At 41.1% G+C, this 21,574-nt stretch overlaps 1 protein-coding gene across 2 annotated transcripts in view; it reads right to left on the bottom strand.

Annotated features, from left to right (window-relative positions):
• Positions 1-230: 230 nt before the first annotated feature.
• Positions 231-21,574, bottom strand: part of LOC114569409 (UTP--glucose-1-phosphate uridylyltransferase) — a 39,062-nt gene continuing 17,718 nt past the window's right edge. For both annotated transcript variants that reach the window (XM_028599221.1, XM_028599212.1), the window contains exons 4-10: positions 19,028-19,213; positions 17,221-17,354; positions 13,159-13,456; positions 8,910-9,107; positions 4,793-5,035; positions 2,150-2,254; positions 231-538 (exon numbers count right to left, since the gene is read on the bottom strand). In XM_028599221.1, the coding sequence (XP_028455022.1) occupies positions 431-538; positions 2,150-2,254; positions 4,793-5,035; positions 8,910-9,107; positions 13,159-13,456; positions 17,221-17,354; positions 19,028-19,213 (1,272 nt within the window). In that variant the 3' untranslated portion in view covers positions 231-430. The remainder of the gene's footprint in view (positions 539-2,149; positions 2,255-4,792; positions 5,036-8,909; positions 9,108-13,158; positions 13,457-17,220; positions 17,355-19,027; positions 19,214-21,574) is intronic.

Raw genomic sequence — 21,574 nt, 5'->3', positions numbered from 1 at the left:
ATACTTTGATTAGTTGGTGGAAGTAATTACACATGAATGAGCAAATATTTGTGAAAGAACAAAGTTTTTTTTTGCTAAGAATCAACTCAAAACATTACACAATGTAGCTTTAAAAAACCTTTTAAAACTAATTCAAAAAATTGAATAACACCCCCCCAAACTCTGAATTTGAAATCATTTGAAGAGTCGAGCACGACTACAGCAGTATGTAAACATAACACGACACTCAGTTGACCCATATCGCACTTCTTTATTAGAGAGCAGAAACAGACAACCACAGTGGGCTCGGGCGTGACCAGGCTGATAAAAACAAACAGTGTTGTGACAGTTCATCAGTGAAGGGAAATCATCTCTCTTTCAGTCTCTTCAAGGTGCAAATTGGCTTGTTTGTGTTGTGTGTTGTAGGTTTTTTTTTTTTGCCCGGAAGAACTCAGTGGTCGAGGATCCGCAGGTTTCCTGAAACAATCTTATTCTCCAGCATCGCTCCGGCGGGAATATCGATCCGGTCACCGTGATTGGCTATGATGATGACGGTTCCCTGGAGGAAGTAAAACAAAAGTGTGGTCATCAAACCGTGAAAAAGTCATTTTTACTAAAACCTAACCTGACTCCGCCAGATGGATCGCTTCGCATTTGCTCGGCGCATCCATCTGGGAACTTTCCGTTGGAGAACTTTTGGGAAGGGGGTGAAAATCCTGGTTAGCTGATTGGATAAACCATCTGTCTATCACCACCTATAGTTGGTGATGGGTACGCGCAACACGTGGCGGAGAAGTTGAGAGAAAGGAAAAAGAGACGTGCGTGCTTCCTTGAGAACTGTAACTCGTATAACTTATGCTGTCAGTTAATTGTAGCGTTGACCGGCATGAAATCGCCGTATGTCAGACTGACCTGCCGGTCACCGGCCGGTCTATCGGTGCATCTCAACATCTAGCTTGGATCATTTCTGTCTATAGTTTGTAGCTGACTTGACCAGCTGTCTTCTCTATAGGCTGTTGAAACAGGCGGACCGGTTCGCAACGCTGCGACTTTTCTCTGCAACGTTTAAAAAAAAAAAAAAAAAAAACTGTTTTCATCTCGTCACGAATCTTTTGTCTGAACTGAGTATTCAGATCCTTTACTTCAGTGAAAGTACTAAAACCACACAGTAAAAGTACAAGACGATTGTGATTGGTTTAAAGAAATGCAAACGGCAAACCCTGCAGCTTCCGGCTACATCCAGTCACTGTTCCATTATTAATGTGACTTTTATCACCACTGTTCATCACACCCCCAACCGGCCCGTCAGACACCGCCTACCAAGAGCCTGGGTCTGTCCGAGGTTTCTTCCCAAGAGGGAGTTTTTCCTCGCCACTGTCGCACTGCTTGCTCTTGAGGGAATTACTGGAATTGTTGGAATTGTTGGGGCTTTGTAAATAATAGAGTGTGGTCTAGACCTACTCTATCTGTAAAGTGTCTCGAGATAACTTTTGTTATGATTTGATTCTATAAATAAAATTGAATTGAATTGAAATTGAAACGGCCAAGATAGTTTATTTCTCCTATCCCAGAATGCATCTGTGGTGTAGCCAGACTTTACTCCACAGCGCGGAGATAGACCTGACAATGCAAGACTACCTACCTCCCTACCTCCATACCTCCCTATCTATCTATCCATCTATCTATATATTGGCAAAATGGCGCTGTGTCGTGCAGTAGCCTGTTGCAGCAGCTCCTGATGTGTGTGTATTTTGTGTGTTTTTAGTTAGTTTTTTTGGTCTTTAAGTTCAGTTCTTTTTTTATAGTCACTAAGAACATGTGTGTAGAGATGGCGTCTGCCAACTTTCCTATTATTTAATGTATACTCTGTATGTGTGCTGTGTGTCTGATATTTTGCTGCTGCAACACCGTTATTTCTCATTTTTTGGGATCAATAAATATCTATCTATCTATCTGTCTGTCTATCTATCTATCTATCTATCTATCTATCTATCTATCTATCTATCTATCTATCTATATATCTATCTATCTATCTATCTATCTATCTATCTATCTATCTATCTATCCACCTACCCACCCAGAGAATGCATCTGTGGTGTAGCCAGACTTTACTCCCCAGCGCGGAGATAGAGCTGACGATGCGAGACCAGCGACCGGGGATGTTTGTTACCTTCAGAGAGACGTTCTTCCCGAAGGTGACGTCTCCCGACACGGTGAGGTGGTCCAGCTCCAACATGTCCGGGATGCTCTCGAACCTGGACAGAAACTCCTGAACCTGCAACACAAACAACATCAGACTGTTTCAACAGTCTGAATCCTGGAAATAGATCCTGGAGGTAACTGGCTCCATCTAGCTTAGCTTAGCACAGATCCTGGAGGTAACTGGCTCCATCTAGCTTAGCTTAGCACAGATCCTGGAGGTAACCGGCTCCATCTAGCCTAGCTTAGCACAGATCCTGGAGGTAACCTGCTCCATCTAGCCTAGCTTAGCACAGATCCTGGAGGTAACTGGCTCCATCTAGCCTACTGCTCCCAATAAGTGACAAAATAACACCAACATTTTCCTATTTACATGTTGTGATTTGTTTAGTCACAGCGTGTACAAATAACAAGGTCACATGACACACAGCCATCTTCTAACTGTATACATACTGGGAACTATATTCTCAGAAAGGTGAAGCACTGCTACTCTCTGCTACTTGGGTGGAGGGATTTGCTTGCAGCACCTGAGAAGCCCTGTGGTGAGGAGCAGAGAGTAGCAGTGCTTCGCCTCTCTGAGAATATAGTTCCCAGTATGTATACGGTTAGAAGATGGCTGTGTGTCATGGGACCTTGTTATTTGTACACGCTGTGACTCATATCAAAATCATATGTAAATAGGAACATGTTGGCGTTATTTTATCAATAGCTGGTTTACTTCATCCTAGGTACTGCCCTTCTTCATATTGTACTTATTTTATATATATATTTTTTTTGTCCCTCTCTCTTCATCTTTCTTAATTTGCTTTCTATCTTTCTTGCATTCTTTTTTATTAAAGTAATATGATGATGTGTTTACCTGCCAAGGGACTGCAGATGAAAATTAGCTTTTTTTGCTAACTCTGGCACATTTACATTTTGAGTGTGAACAAAAAAAATGTCAATTGATGTGCATTGTCCCCTTTAAATAAACTACTGCTGTTAAACGCGTTATTAACGGCGTCAATTTATCGTGAGATTAACGTTCTTTTTGGCCTAGCAAATTTTGTAGTTTTTCTCACATGCTGTTGCAGCAACTAGTGACATTAGAAAAACTACAACTACCACACCGGATCTAGCTAGACCGGAAACTAAACATTCAGGCACGCCGCACACACTGGTTTGGGCTCGCCAGCCGGCCAAAGAGTAGCTAGCAGGCTAACGGTACATTTTGAGTGGATGGCGAGTGCGAGACGCCGAAATGGACGCCAATAAGATTCAGAATGGAAAGTTTAATTTTAAAAATTTGCCAAATGGTTCCATTGACGAGACCAAAATGATCTGTGTGTGTTTTGTTGTTGTGAACTGAGCTATCGTCGCAGCTCGTCCAGTCTGAAATACCACTTGATGGCCGAGCACCCAGCTGATGGCCGAGCGCACAGCTGATGGCCAAACACACAGCTGATGGCCGAGCACACAGCTGATGGCCGAGCACACAGCTGATGGCCGAGCGCACAGCTGATGGCCAAACACACAGCTGATGACCGAGCACACAGCTGATGGCCAAACACACAGCTGATGGCCGAGCACACAGCTGATGGCCAAACACACAGCTGATGACCGAGCACCCAGCTGATGGCCGAGCGCACAGCTGATGGCCAAACACACAGCTGATGACCGAGCACACAGCTGATGGCCAAACACACAGCTGATGGCCAAACACACAGCTGATGGCCAAACACACAGCTGATGACCGAGCACCCAGCTGATGGCCGAGCGCACAGCTGATGGCCAAACACACAGCTGATGACCGAGCACACAGCTGATGGCCAAACACACAGCTGATGGCCGAGCACACAGCTGATGGCCGAGCACACAATTGATGGCCGAGCACCCAGCTGATGGCCAAACACACAGCTGATGGCCGAGCACCCAGCTGATGGCCGAGCGCACAGCTGATGGCCGAGCACACAGCTGATGGCCGAGCACCCAGCTGATGGCCAAACACACAGCTGATGGCGAGCACCCAGCTGATGGCGGCGCACAGCTGATGGCGAGCACCCAGCTGATGGCCGAGCGCACAGCTGATGGCCGAGCGCACAGCTGATGGCCGAGCACCCAGCTGATGGCCGAGCGCACAGCTGATGGCCGAGTGCACAGCTGATGGCCGAGCACCCAGCTGATGGCCAAACACACAGCTGATGGCCAAACACACAGCTGATGGCCGAGCGCACAGCACATGGATACCACAACTAAGAACAAACTTACTGCAGCCGTAGCTAAATGGGTCCAAGTGAGAATGTTGGTGTGAAATTGAACACTACAGTATATGCCAATGTTGTTTTCAATAAAAAACAATTTGCACAAAGCAAGCCGATCCACTTTTCCATGTTGATAAGAGCATTAAAATGAGAAAAAAAAAAAAAAAAAAAAAAAAAAAAACGGGACAAAAAGAAATCAAGGGAACATTTAGAATAGATAAAAAAATGTGCGATTAATTACGAGTTAACTATGACATTAACGCGATTAATCGCGATTAAATATTTTAATCGTTTGACAGCACTAAAATAAACAAACAAATAAATAAAATGTGCTTTAGATGTTGTTCAGGTGTTTCCCTGCTGGTGCTGCTGACCTTGGTGAAGGAGCTGCCCAGCTTGACGTGCGGCGTGGTGGGGAACTCCCTCTTCTTGCTCATGGTGAGCGAGCCGGCGTCCAGGCTGTACAGGTTGGACATCACCAGCAGCAGGTCGGACGACGTCTTCACCGGCAGGAAGCGGCTGCGCGGGACGTTCACACCCAGCGCGTTGTTGAAGCTCTTGATGGCGGCGCCCACGGCCGTCTCCAGCTGGATGACGTTCAGACCTCCGTCCAGCGTCTGCAGAGACATTCAGGGTGTGAATTAGAGATGGCCCGATACCAGTGTGTCATATGTTTTATTATGTTTTAACAGCTGTATACTAGTATCCCTGTATGGATGTGATATGATTTCTATCTTTGTGAAACATGAACAAACACAAGCAATGAATGCCGCAGAACTTTCTTTTATTCTCCAGTTTGACAGTCAGTTATAACGGAAAAAGAACATAAATAAACTACTTTAACGTAGATTTTCTTTAGGGCTTTATTACGTGGTATCGGATCGGTGCATAAACTCCAGTACTTCCCGATACCGATACCAGCGTTTTAGGCAGTATCGGAGCCGATACCGATACTGGTATCGGTATCGGACCATCTCTAGTGTAAATGCAGCAGTTTTTTTGCAGAATTTATTTTGAAATAAGTACCTTTTTATTTTGACATGAGTAAAAACTAGGGCTGTCAAAATAACGAGTTAATTTCGATTAATTAATCTGAGAAAAAAATAACGCGTTAAAAAAAATAACGCAGATTAATCCATTCCATATTGACGTTTGACCCGGAGCCTTTCTAGCCACCATTCGAGTGTAAAATGAAGTTGGGAGATGAGGAGGTGCTGCCTGGGTCATTGATGGGAACATTTAGCTACTTGTTACTTCTTCCTGCCAACCCTGGCTACCGAAATCTGGTTCCCCTGATATGTCTGCTCTTCTCTCTGATGCTCTGAGACGGACGATACAGGCAACACAAACACCGCTGCACGGGACGCTAGTTAACACTACACTCGACAGCAGCTAACGTTAGCCTAGCGCTAGCTAGTAGCTGGATTAAACACTGTTAAAATGCTGACAGCTAACGCTAAACGGTGTAAAGTTTGACTGTGTTTTACTGTAGAGGATTCAACACCGGTATGTAACAGTCTGCTAGCCTGACCAGCCAGCTGCCACTAGGCTGCGTCTAGATTTCTAGGCTAACAATCTGCAGCTGCCGTCGGAAAAACAACACAGACGGTGCGTTCAAGGAAACTGGTAAACTACAGCCTCGTGGCGCATTTGTAGTTATTGTAAATGTCCTTTTCCCATCTCGTGGTTGTTTTTGTCGTTCAACAGCAATTTACTAGTGAAATAAGTTATTGTTATTGTTATAGATTATTATCAAATCATTTAATTTTGACCATATGGCCTTAGCAATAAACAAACCCTTCTTTAATGTCACCGCCTGTTGTTTAGTACCCTTCTTTTTTCTTTTCTTTTTTTACTTTCTTAAAAAGTATCGGTTCAGGCACTGTTAATTATGTATGCGATTCATTTTGATTAATTAATCACAGAGTTGTAATTAATTTGATTACATTTTTTAATCGATTGACAGCCCTAGTAAAAACCAGGAGTAGCGCCTGTTAGCTCTGGAAGCTACACACAGACCAAGGCTCACCTGTAGCGGTGAGGTTACCTGCTAGTTTTGTTTTTTCATTATTACTCCATGCTTCGTGGTGTTTGCTACAACTGTGTGTAAGTTGAAGAATCATATTTTTTGACTGTGAAGATTGCCTCTGGGGAATGACTCTGCCGTTTGGTTGAGAAGCAGGCTAAAGTGGTCAGTATTACTCGGTATTCTTTATCAGCATTAGCTACAGTGCTAAGCCATGCTATTTATGTAATGATTGCAATATTTGATGTTGTCTTTTATTTTGTCTACTTGAACTTTTAGTTCTACGGTGTTAATAAACATCTGTAAAGGGGACCGGAGTCTTTCATCCAATCAATGGGCAGCATACAGGGGTTTGGGGTTAGAGTAGGAAACAGTGGCTGCGAGTGATTCTTCTTATTGTCGGGTCATATTATCGCTCGTGGAAAACAGACAAAGTTGTTTCTGCTGTTTTTCTTTTTAAATCTCAAACTTTTTTAGGCTTAACATGCCAGTTTACAACCTGAAACATTAAAGGTTTCTACTCTCTTTTTTTTAGGCTAACGTTACTGCGGTGTTTCCATTTTCACAACTAGCTGCACGCTATCGCCAGAGAAAGCTGTGATCTCGGCTGCCCATGTTGGTAATTTCTCCAAATTTTCAGGTCACATTACTACTAAAACATGTCCACTTGTGTAGTTTTTGGTTAAACCTTAATCTGCGATTGTATAAAGTGCTGCTCTACTGTATATAGTAGGTCACCTTTAAATAAAATCTAAAATTAAAGGATAATTCCTGTATTTTTCCACCTGGAACCTATTTTACAATGCACTGATCAATCTTTAAAGTGCTCATATTATGCTCATTTTCAGGTTCATAATTGTATTTAGAGGTTATATCAGAATAGGTTTACATGGTTTAATTGTCAAAAAACACCATATTTCTGTTGTACTACACATTGCTGCAGCTCCTCTACTAGATGGACTAGTAAGGACTACTAGCCAGTCAGAAGCAGTGTATGAGGGTGTGCCCTGACAGTACCTAGGTAAGGACTACTAGCCAGTCAGAAGCAGAGTATGAGGCCCTGACAGTACCTAGGTAAGGACTACTAGCCAGTCAGAAGCAGAGTATGAGGGTGTGCCCTGACAGTACCTAGGTAAGGACTACTAGCCAGTCAGAAGCAGAGTATGAGGGTGTGCCCTAAGGACAGTAGCCTCAGAAGCAGGTAAGGACTACTAGCCAGTCAGAAGCAGAGTATGAGGCCCTGACAGGACCTAGGTAAGGACTACTAGCCAGTCAGAAGCAGAGTATGAGGCCCTGACAGTACCTAGGTAAGGACTACTAGCCAGTCAGAAGCAGAGTATGAGGGTGTGCCCTGACAGTACCTAGGTAAGGACTACTAGCCAGTCAGAAGCAGAGTATGAGGCCCTGACAGTACCTAGGTAAGGACTACTAGCCAGTCAGAAGCAGAGTATGAGGGTGTGCCCTGACAGTACCTAGGTAAGGACTACTAGCCAGTCAGAAGCAGAGTATGAGGCCCTGACAGGACCTAGGTAAGGACTACTAACCAGTCAGAAGCAGAGTATGAGGCCCTGACAGTACCTAGGTAAGGACTACTAGCCAGTCAGAAGCAGAGTATGAGGCCCTGACAGTACCTAGGTAAGGACTACTAGCCAGTCAGAAGCAGAGTATGAGGGTGCGCCCTGAAAGTAACTAGGTAAGGACTACTAGCCAGTCAGAAGCAGAGTATGAGGCCCTGACAGTACCTAGGTAAGGACTACTAGCCAGTCAGAAGCAGAGTATGAGGGTGTACCATGCTAGCAGCTAGGTGAGCATTATAACGTGTGTTACAAAGTGACCACGTTGGTCTCTGAAGTAAAGGCTGGACTACAATAGAGCTGTTTGGAGCAGTTGGTGAACAGTGTTTTCTGTTGGAGATGGTAAGTCCCTTTGGGGGGGACTTTTCACTTTGTAAACCTATAACGTGCACAAAAAAAGATATATAACACAATAAAGGAAAGGGAAAAGCCAAAAAGCATAAAATGAGCACTTTAAAATTGGTCCAGTTTTCGAGCGAGAACTCTGTAACTGGCAGCGATGAACCGGGCAGAAATGTAACCATAAAGATTATAGCCTATTGGGTAAATGTGCCGTGTATCAGACTCAGATTATTATTCCAAGTGTCTGACAACATTATGGAAATGATCCCTACAGAGTAAGATCCTTTTTGTTTAACATTGAAACAGCTCAGAAATCGCCATCGCCAAACTCACCTGACTCCATTTAAATCGCGCCCTGGTAGCTCACCTGTGAGTGTGTGCCCCATATAATAAGCCTCAGTCCATACCGCAGCGGTACGAGTCCCTTATCTGCATATCATGCCCCCCTTTCTTTCTTTCTTTCTTCAGATATCCTATAAAATAAAGACTAAAAAAGCCCTAAATTATCTTGGAAAATACACATAGATATTGTTTATTTGTGTCTGTCACCTTTGGGTTGACGATGATCTCCAGCTCCATGGCGTTCTCGTCCTGCAGCCTCTTGATGGCGGGCAGAGAGATCCACAGGTTGTTGGTGTTGAAGATCTTGAACTTGGTGACGGACTTGAACTCGTCGACGTGGGCCTTCGGCACCTGCGCGATCTCCAGCAGCCTCAGGTGATCCTCGTACTGGATCAGTGTCCCACCCTGCGGAGAGAGGAAGGAAACAGGAAGCTGTGAGAGGCTGAAGCAGAACCCCTCCTCACCAGTGGCAGCTGCTGGTCATTCAAAGAGGGTCATACAAATCATACAAATTGTCCATTTATTTATGTTAATATTATAATATATATATATATATATATATAATAGTAATGCAATAATTTAATTATATAATAATAATAATAAATAATATAATTATTATAATAATTTATAATATCCATGGGAAGGTTTCGTCAAGAGGAATGGCCAGCAGTACATTTTCTTTGTCACAGCACAGCCAGCTAACTCTGTCATACCAGGAGAGCTGAACAGACCTGTTACTTTGCTCTGTCTTTTGCACTAAATCAATCTTAGTGTTGATCTAACCCTGCTGCTTAATTCTAAGTTTCTCCTCGTAAGGAAGACTTTCAAATGGCTTCGCCAAAATCAGGTGGATGATATTAGCATTGTCTGCCATGGTGTGCAGTTTGCTAGCTGGCTAGCTCACCCCTACGACACTAGCCTAGCCTACTGTATGAATGAACAAACATGTAACAAAATGATCTAACAAAACGATATTAAACTCGAAGGAGGAAATGTGGGAATTAGGTTAAACTGAAACAAGGAACGTGGTGTAAAATTGTATGAAATGTATGATGAAAATTTGCTAGCAATTTCGCCAAGCAAATACAGGTTAGGGTTGGTCTGTTACGTAAACAGAACAAATAACACTACTTCAGTGTTTTGGAAAGTCAGTCCCTGAAGCTATTGCCCGTCGGGTATGGGTGCATGATATATCAACTCAATATCGTTAGTGCAATATTATATCGAAAGTGTCGCAATAAGTGTGCAATATTTAGTTTATTTTGTGGAGTGCTGTGTCCCGTCTGTTGGCTGTGTGGCTTAGTTGTGTTTGATTTAGAGCTTGAAACGCTGAAATGATCAGGTTTCATTGGTCAGTTACCGCGCCACTTATGTGCACGTTGTGCATGTCAGCACATGGGGCCACTACGTGACAAACCCTATGGAGCGAACCACGTGGGTGCATATTTCAACAGAGTGACAGTGTATGTTAAAAAATAGAGACAACAAAACGGAAAGAATCAGAGAAGAGAAAGAAAAGTTATGTCCTGTTCTCTATTTATTTATATATTTTATACTGTCCAACCAGTAGAACATGTCCTGTTCTCTATTTATTTATATATTCTATACTGTCCAACCAGTAGAACATGTCCTGTTCTCTATTTATTTATATATTTTATACTGTCCAACCAGTAGAACATGTCCTGTTCTCTATTTATTTATATATTTTATACTGTCCAACCAGTAGAACATGTCCTGTTCTCTTTTTATTTATATATTTTATACTGTCCAACCAGTAAAACATGTCCCGTTCTCTATTTATTTATATATTTTATACTGTCCAACCAGTAGAACATGTCCTGTTCTCTATTTATTTATATATTTTATACTGTCCAACCAGTAGAACATGTCCTGTTCTCTATTTTTTTATATTTTATACTGTCCAACCAGTAGAACATGTCCTGTTCTCTATTTATTTATATATTTTATACTGTCCAACCAGTAGAACATGTCCTGTTCTCTATTTATTTATATATTTTATACTGTCCAACCAGTAGAACATGTCCTGTTCTCTTTTTATTTATATATTTTATACTGTCCAACCAGTAAAACATGTCCCGTTCTATTTATTTATATATTTTATACTGTCCAACCAGTAGAACATGTCCTGTTCTCTATTTATTTATATATTTTATACTGTCCAACCAGTAGAACATGTCCTGTTCTCTATTTATTTATATATTTTATACTGTCCAACCAGTAGAACATGTCCTGTTCTCTATTTATTTATATATTTTATACTGTCCAACCAGTAGAACATGTCCTGTTCTCTATTTATTTATATATTTTATACTGTCCAACCAGTAGAACATGTCCTGTTCTCTATTTATTTATATATTTTATACTGTCCAACCAGTAGAACATGTTCTGTTCTCTATTTATTTATATATTTTATACTGTCCAACCAGTAAAACATGTCCTGTTCTCTATTTATTTATATATTTTATACTGTCCAACCAGTAGAACATGTCCTGTTCTCTATTTATTTATATATTTTATACTGTCCAACCAGTAGAACATGTCCTGTTCTCTATTTATTTATATATTTTATACTGTCCAACCAGTAGAACATGTCCTGTTCTCTATTTATTTATATATTTTATACTGTCCAACCAGTAGAACATGTCCTGTTCTCTATTTATTTATATATTTTATACTGTCCAACCAGTAGAACATGTCCTGTTCTCTATTTATTTATATATTTTATACTGTCCAACCAGTAGAACATGTTCTGTTCTCTATTTATTTATATATTTTATACTGTCCAACCAGTAGAACATGTCCTGTTCTCTATTTATTTATATATTTTATACTGTCCAACCAGTAGAACATGTCCTGTTCTCTATTTATTTATATATTTTATACTGTCCAACCAGTAGAACATGTCCTGTTCTCTATTTATTTATATATTCTATACTGTCCAACCAGTAGAACATGTCCTGTTCTCAATTTATTTATATATTCTATACTGTCCAACAAGTAGAACATGTCCTGTTCTCTATTTATTTATATATTTTATACTGTCCAACCAGTAGAACATGTCCTGTTCTCTATTTATTTATATATTTTATACTGTCCAACCAGTAGAACATGTCCTGTTCTCTATTTATTTATATATTTTATACTGTCCAACCAGTAGAACATGTCCTGTTCTCTATTTATTTATATATTCTATACTGTCCAACCAGTAGAACATGTCCTGTTCTCTATTTATTTATATATTCTATACTGTCCAACCAGTAGAACATGTCCTGTTCTCTATTTATTTATATATTTTATACTGTCCAACCAGTAGAACATGTCCTGTTCTCTATTTATTTATATATTCTATACTGTCCAACCAGTAGAACATGTCCTGTTCTCTATTTATTTATATATTTTATACTGTCCAACCAGTAGAACATGTTCTGTTCTCTTTTTATTTATATATTTTATACTGTCCAACCAGTAGAACATGTCCTGTTCTCTATTTATTTATATATTTTATACTGTCCAACCAGTAGAACATGTTCTGTTCTCTTTTTATTTATATATTTTATACTGTCCAACCAGTAGAACATGTCCTGTTCTCTATTTATTTATATATTTTATACTGTCCAACCAGTAGAACATGTCCTGTTCTCTATTTATTTATATATTTTATACTGTCCAACCAGTAGAACATGTCCTGTTCTCTATTTATTTATATATTCTATACTGTCCAACCAGTAGAACATGTCCTGTTCTCTTTATTTATATATTTTATACTGTCCAACCAGTAGAACATGTCCTGTTCTCTATTTATTTATATATTTATACTGTCCAACCAGTAGAACATGTCCTGTTCTCTATTTATATATTTTATACTGTCCAACCAGTAAAACATGTCCTGTTCTATTTATTTATATATTTTATACTGTCCAACCAGTAGAACATGTCCTGTTCTCTATTTATTTATTTATATATTCTATACTGTCCAACCAGTAGAACATGTCCTGTTCTCCATTTATTTATATATTTTATACTGTCCAACCAGTAGAACATGTCCTGTTCTCTATTTATTTATATATTTTATACTGTCCAACCAGTAAAACATGTCTTGTTCTCTTTATTTATATATTTTATACTGTCCAACCAGTAGAACATGTCCTGTTCTGTAGACGTGGTCCTTATATATTCATGTTGGACCGGTCCAATATGACTGTCAGTTGAAATAAACCTTGTGTTGTAAGAAAACTTGTTTAATTTGTTATGAATCTATTTTGATGCATTTTCCCGTAACTTTTGTAATTTTACACATGTTTAAAAATATCTAAATTAATATCGATATCGCATTTGGTCAATATCGTGCAACCCTACCGTCGGGTGACACCACAGCTTTCCGCAGATCCCGATGATCCGAGAAGAAAAAAAAAAAAAACCCCGCCGCCGCGCCTACCTTGACGTCCGCTCTGGTTTTGTCGGTGACCTCCATGATGAACTCGCAGCGCCGGTCGGCCGGCTGGCTCATCAGGTGCTGCAGAATGAAGAGGTCGACAGTGGCGCCCAGGTTGTCGATGTTGGACACGAAGATGTACTCCTTGCCCTCGGCGAGCAGTCGGTCCAGCAGGCCGCAGTTGGCGAAGCTGGCGTAGACGTCTCCGTGCCCCGGCGGGTACCACGCCTCGCCGTTCTCGCCGTTCATCCCCATGTTTTTGGCAATCGGCAGCAGCGACTCTTTGTTGATCCTTGGATACCTGCGGGGAGAACAAAAGATCACCGATGTCCAGATTAGGGTGACCAGATGAGGATGGGTAAAATTCGGGACGGGGGGTGTGGTGTAGAGATGTTCCGATACCGATACCAGTAGTTAAAGTAGTTTATTTATGTTCTTTTTCCGTTATAACCGAACTGGAGAATAAAAAGAAAGTTGTACGACATTCATTGTTTGTGTTTGTTCATGTTTTACAAAGAGTTTAACCTGAGCCAGACAGACAACAAAGATAGAAATAATATCACATCCATACAGGGATAGTAGTATACAGCTGTTAAAACATAATAAAATATATGACACACTGGTATCGGATCGGTACTCGGTATCGGCCGATACGCAAATTCAGGTATCGGAATCGGTATCGGGAAGTACTGGAGTTTATGCACCGATCCGATACCACGTAATAAAGCCCTAAAGAAAATCTACGTTAGAGTAGTTTATTTATGTTCTTCTTCCGTTATAACTGACTGTCAAACTGGAGAATAAAAGAAAGTTCTGTAGCGTTCATTGTTTGTGTTTGTTCATGTTTCACAAAGATAGAAATCATATCACATCCATACAGGGGTAGTAGTATACAGCTGTTAAAACATAATAAAATATATGACACACTGGTATCGGATCGGTACTCGGTATCGGGCGATACACAAGTTCAGGTATCGGAATCGGTATCGGGAAGCAAAAAATGGTATCGGGCCATCTCTAGTGTGGTGGTGATTTTTTTTCTTGGTATTGGTCTTCTTAATGTTCTATCAGACTATAACTACTTGAGTCAAAAAAAAAACACATATACCAATAAAAAAATCTAGGTTTCATTAAAGTTGTGTGTTAAACAAGATGAAGAATTGTTTTTGGGCAGTGGTGGCCTAAAGGTTAGAGAAGCGAGCTTATGACCGGGAAGTCGTTGGTTCAATCCCCAGACCGACAGGATAAAAATCTGGGTGGGGAAAGTGAAAGAGCAGCGCTTTGTCCCTCCCCCATTACCACCACTGAGGTGCCCTTGAGCAAGGCCCTTAACCCCAACCGCTCCAGTGGAGCTGCCCAGTGGCCAGCAGGTCAGACTGGGGTTGTACTGGGCAGCTTCCAGGTATAAATGTGGAGCTGTGTGAATGTGATCAGGTCGTCGTTGCAAATGAGAAGTTGTTCTCAATCGACTTACCTGGATAAATAAAGGTTAAATAAAAAATAAAATTTTGGAAAACGTGGCTATATGTAGTTTGCTGCTAGCATGGAGCCTGAAGTTGGACCCCCATGTGAAACAACAAACTCTTTCCTACATACATTGCAAAACGCTTTGTTTGCATTGCGGAAAACTGCAGTAATCCCCGGGTATTTCCCTACCCAGTCCTCCCCGTACCTGCAGAGACTTTTTTGCTTTTTAGCTACGTGTTGATCTTGATCGGGTCCCGGGACACCAGCCTGAGCCTCCATTTAAAAAATGAATGAATGAAAATTTGCGTTGCAACTTGCAGCCAATGAGCAGCCGATGGGAGCTGGCTGCAGGATGACTCAATCACCACGAACAGTTTTTAATGTTCTATCAGACTAGAACTACTCCAGAGTCTGCTTTTGAGACTTTGCTCTAATTTTCGGGACAATTAGGGCAGGATTCGGGATTCGGGACAACTGCTTGGATTTCGGAACTGTCCCGAATTTTTCGGGACGTCTGGTCACCCTAGTCCAGATGAATTCAGACACTTAAAGGCCCATGTGTCAAACTCAAGGCCCGCTGGCCAAATCCGGCCCACCTAGTTATTGTCGCTTTTGCCACTTTTTCCCACGTTTTTGTCACTGTTGCCGAAGTTTTTATCACTTTTGCCGAAATCTTTGTAATATTTTGACGTTTTTGTCACCGTTGCCGAAATTTTTTGTCACTTTTTCCTTTCTGTGATGGCCAGGGAACGTTTCTCCTGACTTCTTTAGGACTTTATGTCGACCAAACTATAAGTGAGAAGACTTTATGACACAAAGCCTATCAATAAACTAAACATGTCTGGCCCCTGGTGTGATTCTAATTTTCCAGTGTGGCCCTCTGGGAAGTTGAGTTTGACGCCCCTGCTTTAAGGCAAGGGGTGTGTGTGTGTGTCTGTGTGTGTGTGTCTGTGCGTGTATGTGTATGTGTGTGCGTCTGTGCGTGTCTCTGTGTGTGCGTGTGTGTCTGTCTGTCTGTGTGTGTGTGTGTGTGTGTGTGTGTGTGTGTATGTGTGTGAGTGCGTGTTATGGAGGTAAATATGGTGCAAAATATGAGAGCTTGTAGAGTACAATGTGAGAACTTGCAGAACAAAAAATTTGAACTTGTATGTTAAAATTTGCAAGCCTGGGTAAACCCTGACGAACTTCCGGCAAATCTGAGATTTGCTCTGCAAGTCAGTCTGGCGAAGAGCCCATTCAAACCCATTTCCAATGTCCTCAAAATTGAGGCCCCAATCACAACTGCTGGGGCCATTCCACCAGGCTTCCATGCTACATAGCTAAATAAGCCGGACAGAGTTGTCCCTTATCTGGCGATAGAAACCCTGCTCTCCCCGTCCTGTTGGCTCAGAGCTCCACAGCCTAAGTCCACAGGTACAGATTAGTTTTGCACCAAATGTATCGCAACAAGTGTTGCAAAAGTCGAGGTGCAGATTCGCCACTTTGTGATGCGAGAGAGCGCATACAGGGACAGATTCGAGAGGTTATAATTACTGAATTGTGGTTACGATGGATAATGAACCTGTGTACACAATACACGAGTAAATGTTGCATTACAAGTTTGCAGCTGTCATTGTGTTCATGCAAATATCAATCTACACATTTGTGAATATTTTTTCTACAAGTGCAAATTTCAATTTACAAGTTCAGATTTTTTTTTACAAGCTCTCGTGTTTTTTTTCTTTTTGTGACTTCAAATTCAGATCACGTGTGAATATTTTTTACAAGTGCAAATTTTAACATACAAGTTAAAAATTTTTGTTCTGCAAGTTCTCACATTGTATTCTACAAGCTCTCACGTTTTGCACCATATTTACCTTCATAGCGTGTGTGTGTGTCTGTGTGTTTGAGTGTGTGTGTATGAGTGTGTGTGTGTGCGTGTGTGTGTGCGTGCTTGCGCGTGTGTGTGTGTGCATGCGTGTGTGTCTGTGTGTGACTGCGTGTGTATGTGCATGCGTGCGTACGTGTGTGTGTGTGTGTGTGTGTGTGTGTGTGCATGTGTCTGTTTGTGTGTGTGTGTGTGTGCGTTTGTGTGTGTGTGCGTGCTTGCGCGTGTGTGTGCATGCGTGTGTGTCTGTGTGTGTGTCTGTGTGTGTCTGCGTGTGTATGTGCATGCGTGCGTACGTGTGTGTGTCTGTGTGTTTGAGTGTGTGTGTGTGAATGTGTGTCTGTGTGAGTGTGTGAATGTGTGTCTGTGTGTTTGAGTGTGTGTGTGCATGTGTCTGTGTGTGTGTGTGTGTGTGCGTGTGTGTGTGTGCGGGCTTGCGCGTGTGTGTGCATGCGTGTGTGTCTGTGTGTGTCTGCGTGTGTATGTGCATGCGTGCGTACGTGTGTGTGTCTGTGTGTTTGAGTGTGTCTGTGTGAATGTGTGTCTGTGTGAGTGTGTGAATGTGTGTCTGTGTGTTTGAGTGTGTGTGTGTGAATGTGTGTCTGTGTGTTTGAGTGTGTGTGTGTGAATGTGTGTCTGTGTGAGTGTGTGAATGTGTGTCTGTGTGTTTGAGTGTGTGTGTGTGCATGTGTGTGTGTGTGTGTGTGTGTGTGTGTGTGTGCGTGTTGTACCTGCTCTGGTTGAAGGTGTGGATCTTGACGCGGTGGTGTTTGTATTTCTGCAGGATCTTCTTCGTGTCCTCGTCGGTGTTGAAGGAGTTCATGAGAACCAGCGGCACGTCGGCGTTAAAGGTTTTGTTCAGATGCTGAAAACAAACAAACAAACAAACAAACAACAACGGAAACACCGAGTTTAGTTCAACCTGATCCTCAAACGGTCGGAGCTGCTCGTTCTGTGCCTCTCTACTAGAGAGCGTGACGATACATCAATGCAAAAACCCACGTTCCAATATTATCGATGCAAAGTTAAAATATAGATACATATTGTCCGTAAGATACCCCTTTATTTTGAGATTCCCGCTCTTCATTTATGCTTTTTATTAAAAAGAGTAGTTTGTTTCAAATTGAAATGCCTGGAAGAGCTCAGTTATGAAACTGACATATCATATTTTAGTTGCGTTTTTGAGTTGTTGTAAATGTAACTGTGTTGTATGGCATAAGATATCGCCTCAAATTCATCGCAAGGTAGAGAAGTACCGATAGAGCGGCCGGTGACCAGAATTGGCCGTTTTTCACGTACTCGGGCATGACTGGTGACCGGCAGGTCAGTCTGACACACGCCGATTTCATGCCGGTCAACGCTACAATTAACAGTAGGTCTGTCCTCGATTAAAGAAATTCTTAGTCGACTAACACTTATAGGATTTTGTCGACTAATCGATTAGTTGATTTAATCGACAGAGCTGTGCTCTTTGAGAGGTGGTTAAGACTAGAAAAGCACAATATAAATGTAGTTAATTAACCATCTGTAAAACTGAGTTTCTCCACAATTAATCCTGCAAAAGCACCACTTTAAATCTTGTGTTTACCATAAATGTGCTCAGAAGTTTCTTGGAAATGAGTAATTAAGCATGAATAAGCATAAAAAATCACTAATGGACTAAAGAAATCAAACCCCCAAAATCACATCTCTTTAGTGTGGTATTGGATGTGAGAAGAAGGAAATGGTTCCAACGTTGCTCTTTAGATGTGTGTGAATGTCCCACACCAGGAGTCATTTATATAGTTCAATTTTATAGTGATCCATTATCTGTTTTTTTAATTGCTCAACATCTTCTATGTTCTGTGCAAAATGTTTTATTAAAGAAAAGATAAAAAAATAAATATTTGTGTGTGCTGTAAAGTGGTTGGAAAAAATGAAATCGGAATCGGCTAAAATCGCTATCGGCCGGCCTAACTCAAAGAAAATCGTAAATCCGAATCGGCCTAGAAAGTTGTAATCGGTGCATCTCTAATCGCAGGACCCTGAATTGAATCAAACGTATTGTCATATGCGCGGGAAGTGGCGAAGCTTTAAACTGCAATGACAATAAAATGATGTTGGTTGTTGTTTCTGTTCCACGACATTTTGTATGTCATGTTTTGGGTGTGGGATGAAGAGAGGGATACTTTTTTAGTTATTTAATTTATCTTCAGTGTGTATTGGCCAATCAGATTTGTCTTGACACGATTGCGATTCAGCCTGCGCATAGCATGCACACACACACACTCACAGCCACACACAACGATGAATGAGGTTTTACTATATCTATCAGCGCTATTTAGCAATGTCTCAAAAGAGAATTTGGGATTTTTTTTCAATTGTCCAACCACAAACACCTGAGGACTAGCGAGATGCGGCGTCAGCAGAATACAGAGCCTGTGTAACGTAGTATCTTTCGCCTCTATGTGGACCGTGGACCACCCTCCAGCACCCCAGCACCCCCTGCTGACAGACCCAAAGACTCAATATAATATTGTATTGTAATAAAACCTCTACCTCGATCTGCTGGACGGTCAGGTCCAGGAAGGTGTTCTCGTTGCGTACGCTGATCAGACTCTTGGGGCCCTTACAGCCCATACTGGTTCCCAGACCACCATTCAGTTTGACCACAGCAAGCTTGTTGAGACTGGCGGCGATGTTTTCAGGAAGACCCTTGGTCTTGATCTTTTCATAGGGCTGGATCTGAGCAGAGACAGCACAAACACATTAAAAGGGAATCGTAATGTATCGGTGTCAACAGTAGAGCTGCGTAGAATAATCATTTAGCTGTCATCTATTAAATTAAGCGCTCAACTATTTTGATAATCGATTGATCATTTTGCGAAATCCTCTGATTCCAGCTTGTTAAATGTGAATATTGTTCTAGTGTCTTCCCTCCTCTGTGACAGTAAACTGAATATCTTTGAGTTCCGGACAAAATAAGACATTTGAGGACGCCATTTTGGGCTTTGGCACCGTTTTCTGACATTTTATAAACAACTAATCCATGAATTGAGAAAATAATCGACAAATTTCCTGCAGAAAAAATTCTTGTGAATGCTGAAATGCTAAATTGATAAAGCTAAACTCAATTGCAGGCATAACTGCGTAAGAAGAAGGTGAAGTAGTGAGAATAGTTGGAAAATTGGGAATGGTGTTAATTAGCCTGGATGTCATTGTTAGGGTGGCAGTAGCTCAGTCTGTAGGGAGATCGGTTAGGAAGTTTAGTGCTAGTCCACCGAAGTCAAATAGTATGCCAGAGACAGTCTGGAAGAATATGCAAACTCCACAAAAGAAGGACAGGACAGACTGGGAATCAAACCTGGGTGAGAGTCTGCAGTGCCTAATTTCTGGTGCTGGTTGGAGCAGTGCAAACCACTGAGCCACTGTAGTTCAAAATAACATATGTTAAAAGCAATCATAGTATAGTATGTCTAAAAAAACATTAAAAAGTCATAGTATAGTATGTTTAAAAAGTCATAGTATAGTATGTCGAAAAAGTGATGGTATAAAAATGTTGAAAAAAGTGATCAAAAAGTCACTTTTTTCTGAGTATAGTATGTCAAAGAAAGTCTGGAAAAACATGCAAATTCTACCAGAAAAGTCCAGGTCGTACTGGGAATTGAACCTGCATCTGGAGCTAGTTGGAGCGATGTAAACCACTGAGCCACTGTTATACCAAGTACTGGGTGATGAAAACAATCATAGCATATTATGTAAAAAAAACGGCATTAAAAAGTCATAGTATACTATGTTGAAAAAGTGATAAAAAAAAGTAAAAGGGTATACCAGAGACAGTCTGGAAGAATATGCAAACTCCACAAAAAAAAAAGGAGAGGACGGACTGGGAATCAAACCTGGGTCAGAGTCTGTAGCCACTGTATTACAAAATAATGTACGTTAAAAAACAATCGTAGTCAAAAAAGTGATAAAAAGTCATAGTATAGTAAGTCGAAAATGTGATAAACTCATAGTATAGCATGTCAAAAAAGTGATGAAAAAGTCATAGTATAGTAAGTCGAAAAAAGTGATACATTTATAGTATAATATGTCAAAGAAAGTCTGGAAGAATATGCAAACTCCACAAAAAAGAACAGGACTGACTGGGACTCAAACCTGGGTTAGAGTCTGCAGTGCATACTTTCTGGTGCTGGTGTAGTACAAAATAAAGTATGTCGAAAAAAAGGCATAGTATAGTATGTCAAAAGATTGATTAAAAAAAAAGTTATAGCATAGTATGTCAAAGAAATTCTGGAAGAACATGAAAAAAAGGCCAGGCCACAATGGGAATCAAACCTGGGTCAGAGTCTGCAGTGCAACAACAACAAAGTCAAAGTATACTAAGTCTATACTAAGCCACTGTAATATCAAACACCACGTGTTTAAAGACTCCACAAAAAAAGATGTGATACAAAAGTCAGAGTATAGCATGTCAAAGAAAGTCTAGTATGGTTTAGATATGACAACCACATTTCCTGCAACTGCTAATTTATGAAAGGCTCCTGTGGGTGGTGTTAGAGGGGATATTGTCGTGTGGTTTGGAGCAGTGGTTCCAAACCTGGGGTCCGGGCACCCCCTCGGGGGCAAAGATCACAGGGGGTGCGCAAGTCTTTATCAGCTTTTCTTAGACAAGGAAAAAAGGTTGGGAACCACTGGTTTGGAGCATTTGGGTGAACTGAATAATTTTAGGGCACTCTGATGAACTGTTTTCTGTCTCTTAGTGCTGAATTCGCTGCCTGCAAAAACACATTTAGTTACACTTATAAAGAAATGTTGACCAAAGAATTGACTGAATATATGCTTAACCCCAAACCTCAGGAGGTAACTGACACAAAAACATTATCTGCAGGTAAACAGAAACGGACTGAGGTTGAGGTCGATGTCAGACTGAAAGCAAACAGGCTGTTACACAACAACTACTCAGGTTATCAACCAGCGGGGGGACAAAGGTAGAATATGTAGTCAGCAGTGTTGGGGAGTAGCTGAATACATGAATACGTATTCCGTATTAATAACTGTATTCCGTTCCAGTTACAATTTAAGAGGTTATTTTAACATTAATAT

Source organism: Perca flavescens, chromosome 2 (genome assembly GCF_004354835.1).
Source record: "Perca flavescens isolate YP-PL-M2 chromosome 2, PFLA_1.0, whole genome shotgun sequence".
Classification (NCBI taxonomy): Eukaryota; Metazoa; Chordata; class Actinopteri; order Perciformes; family Percidae; genus Perca; species Perca flavescens.
Note: the sequence above shows the minus strand (reverse complement) of the source record. Positions and strands in the feature narration are given on the sequence as shown.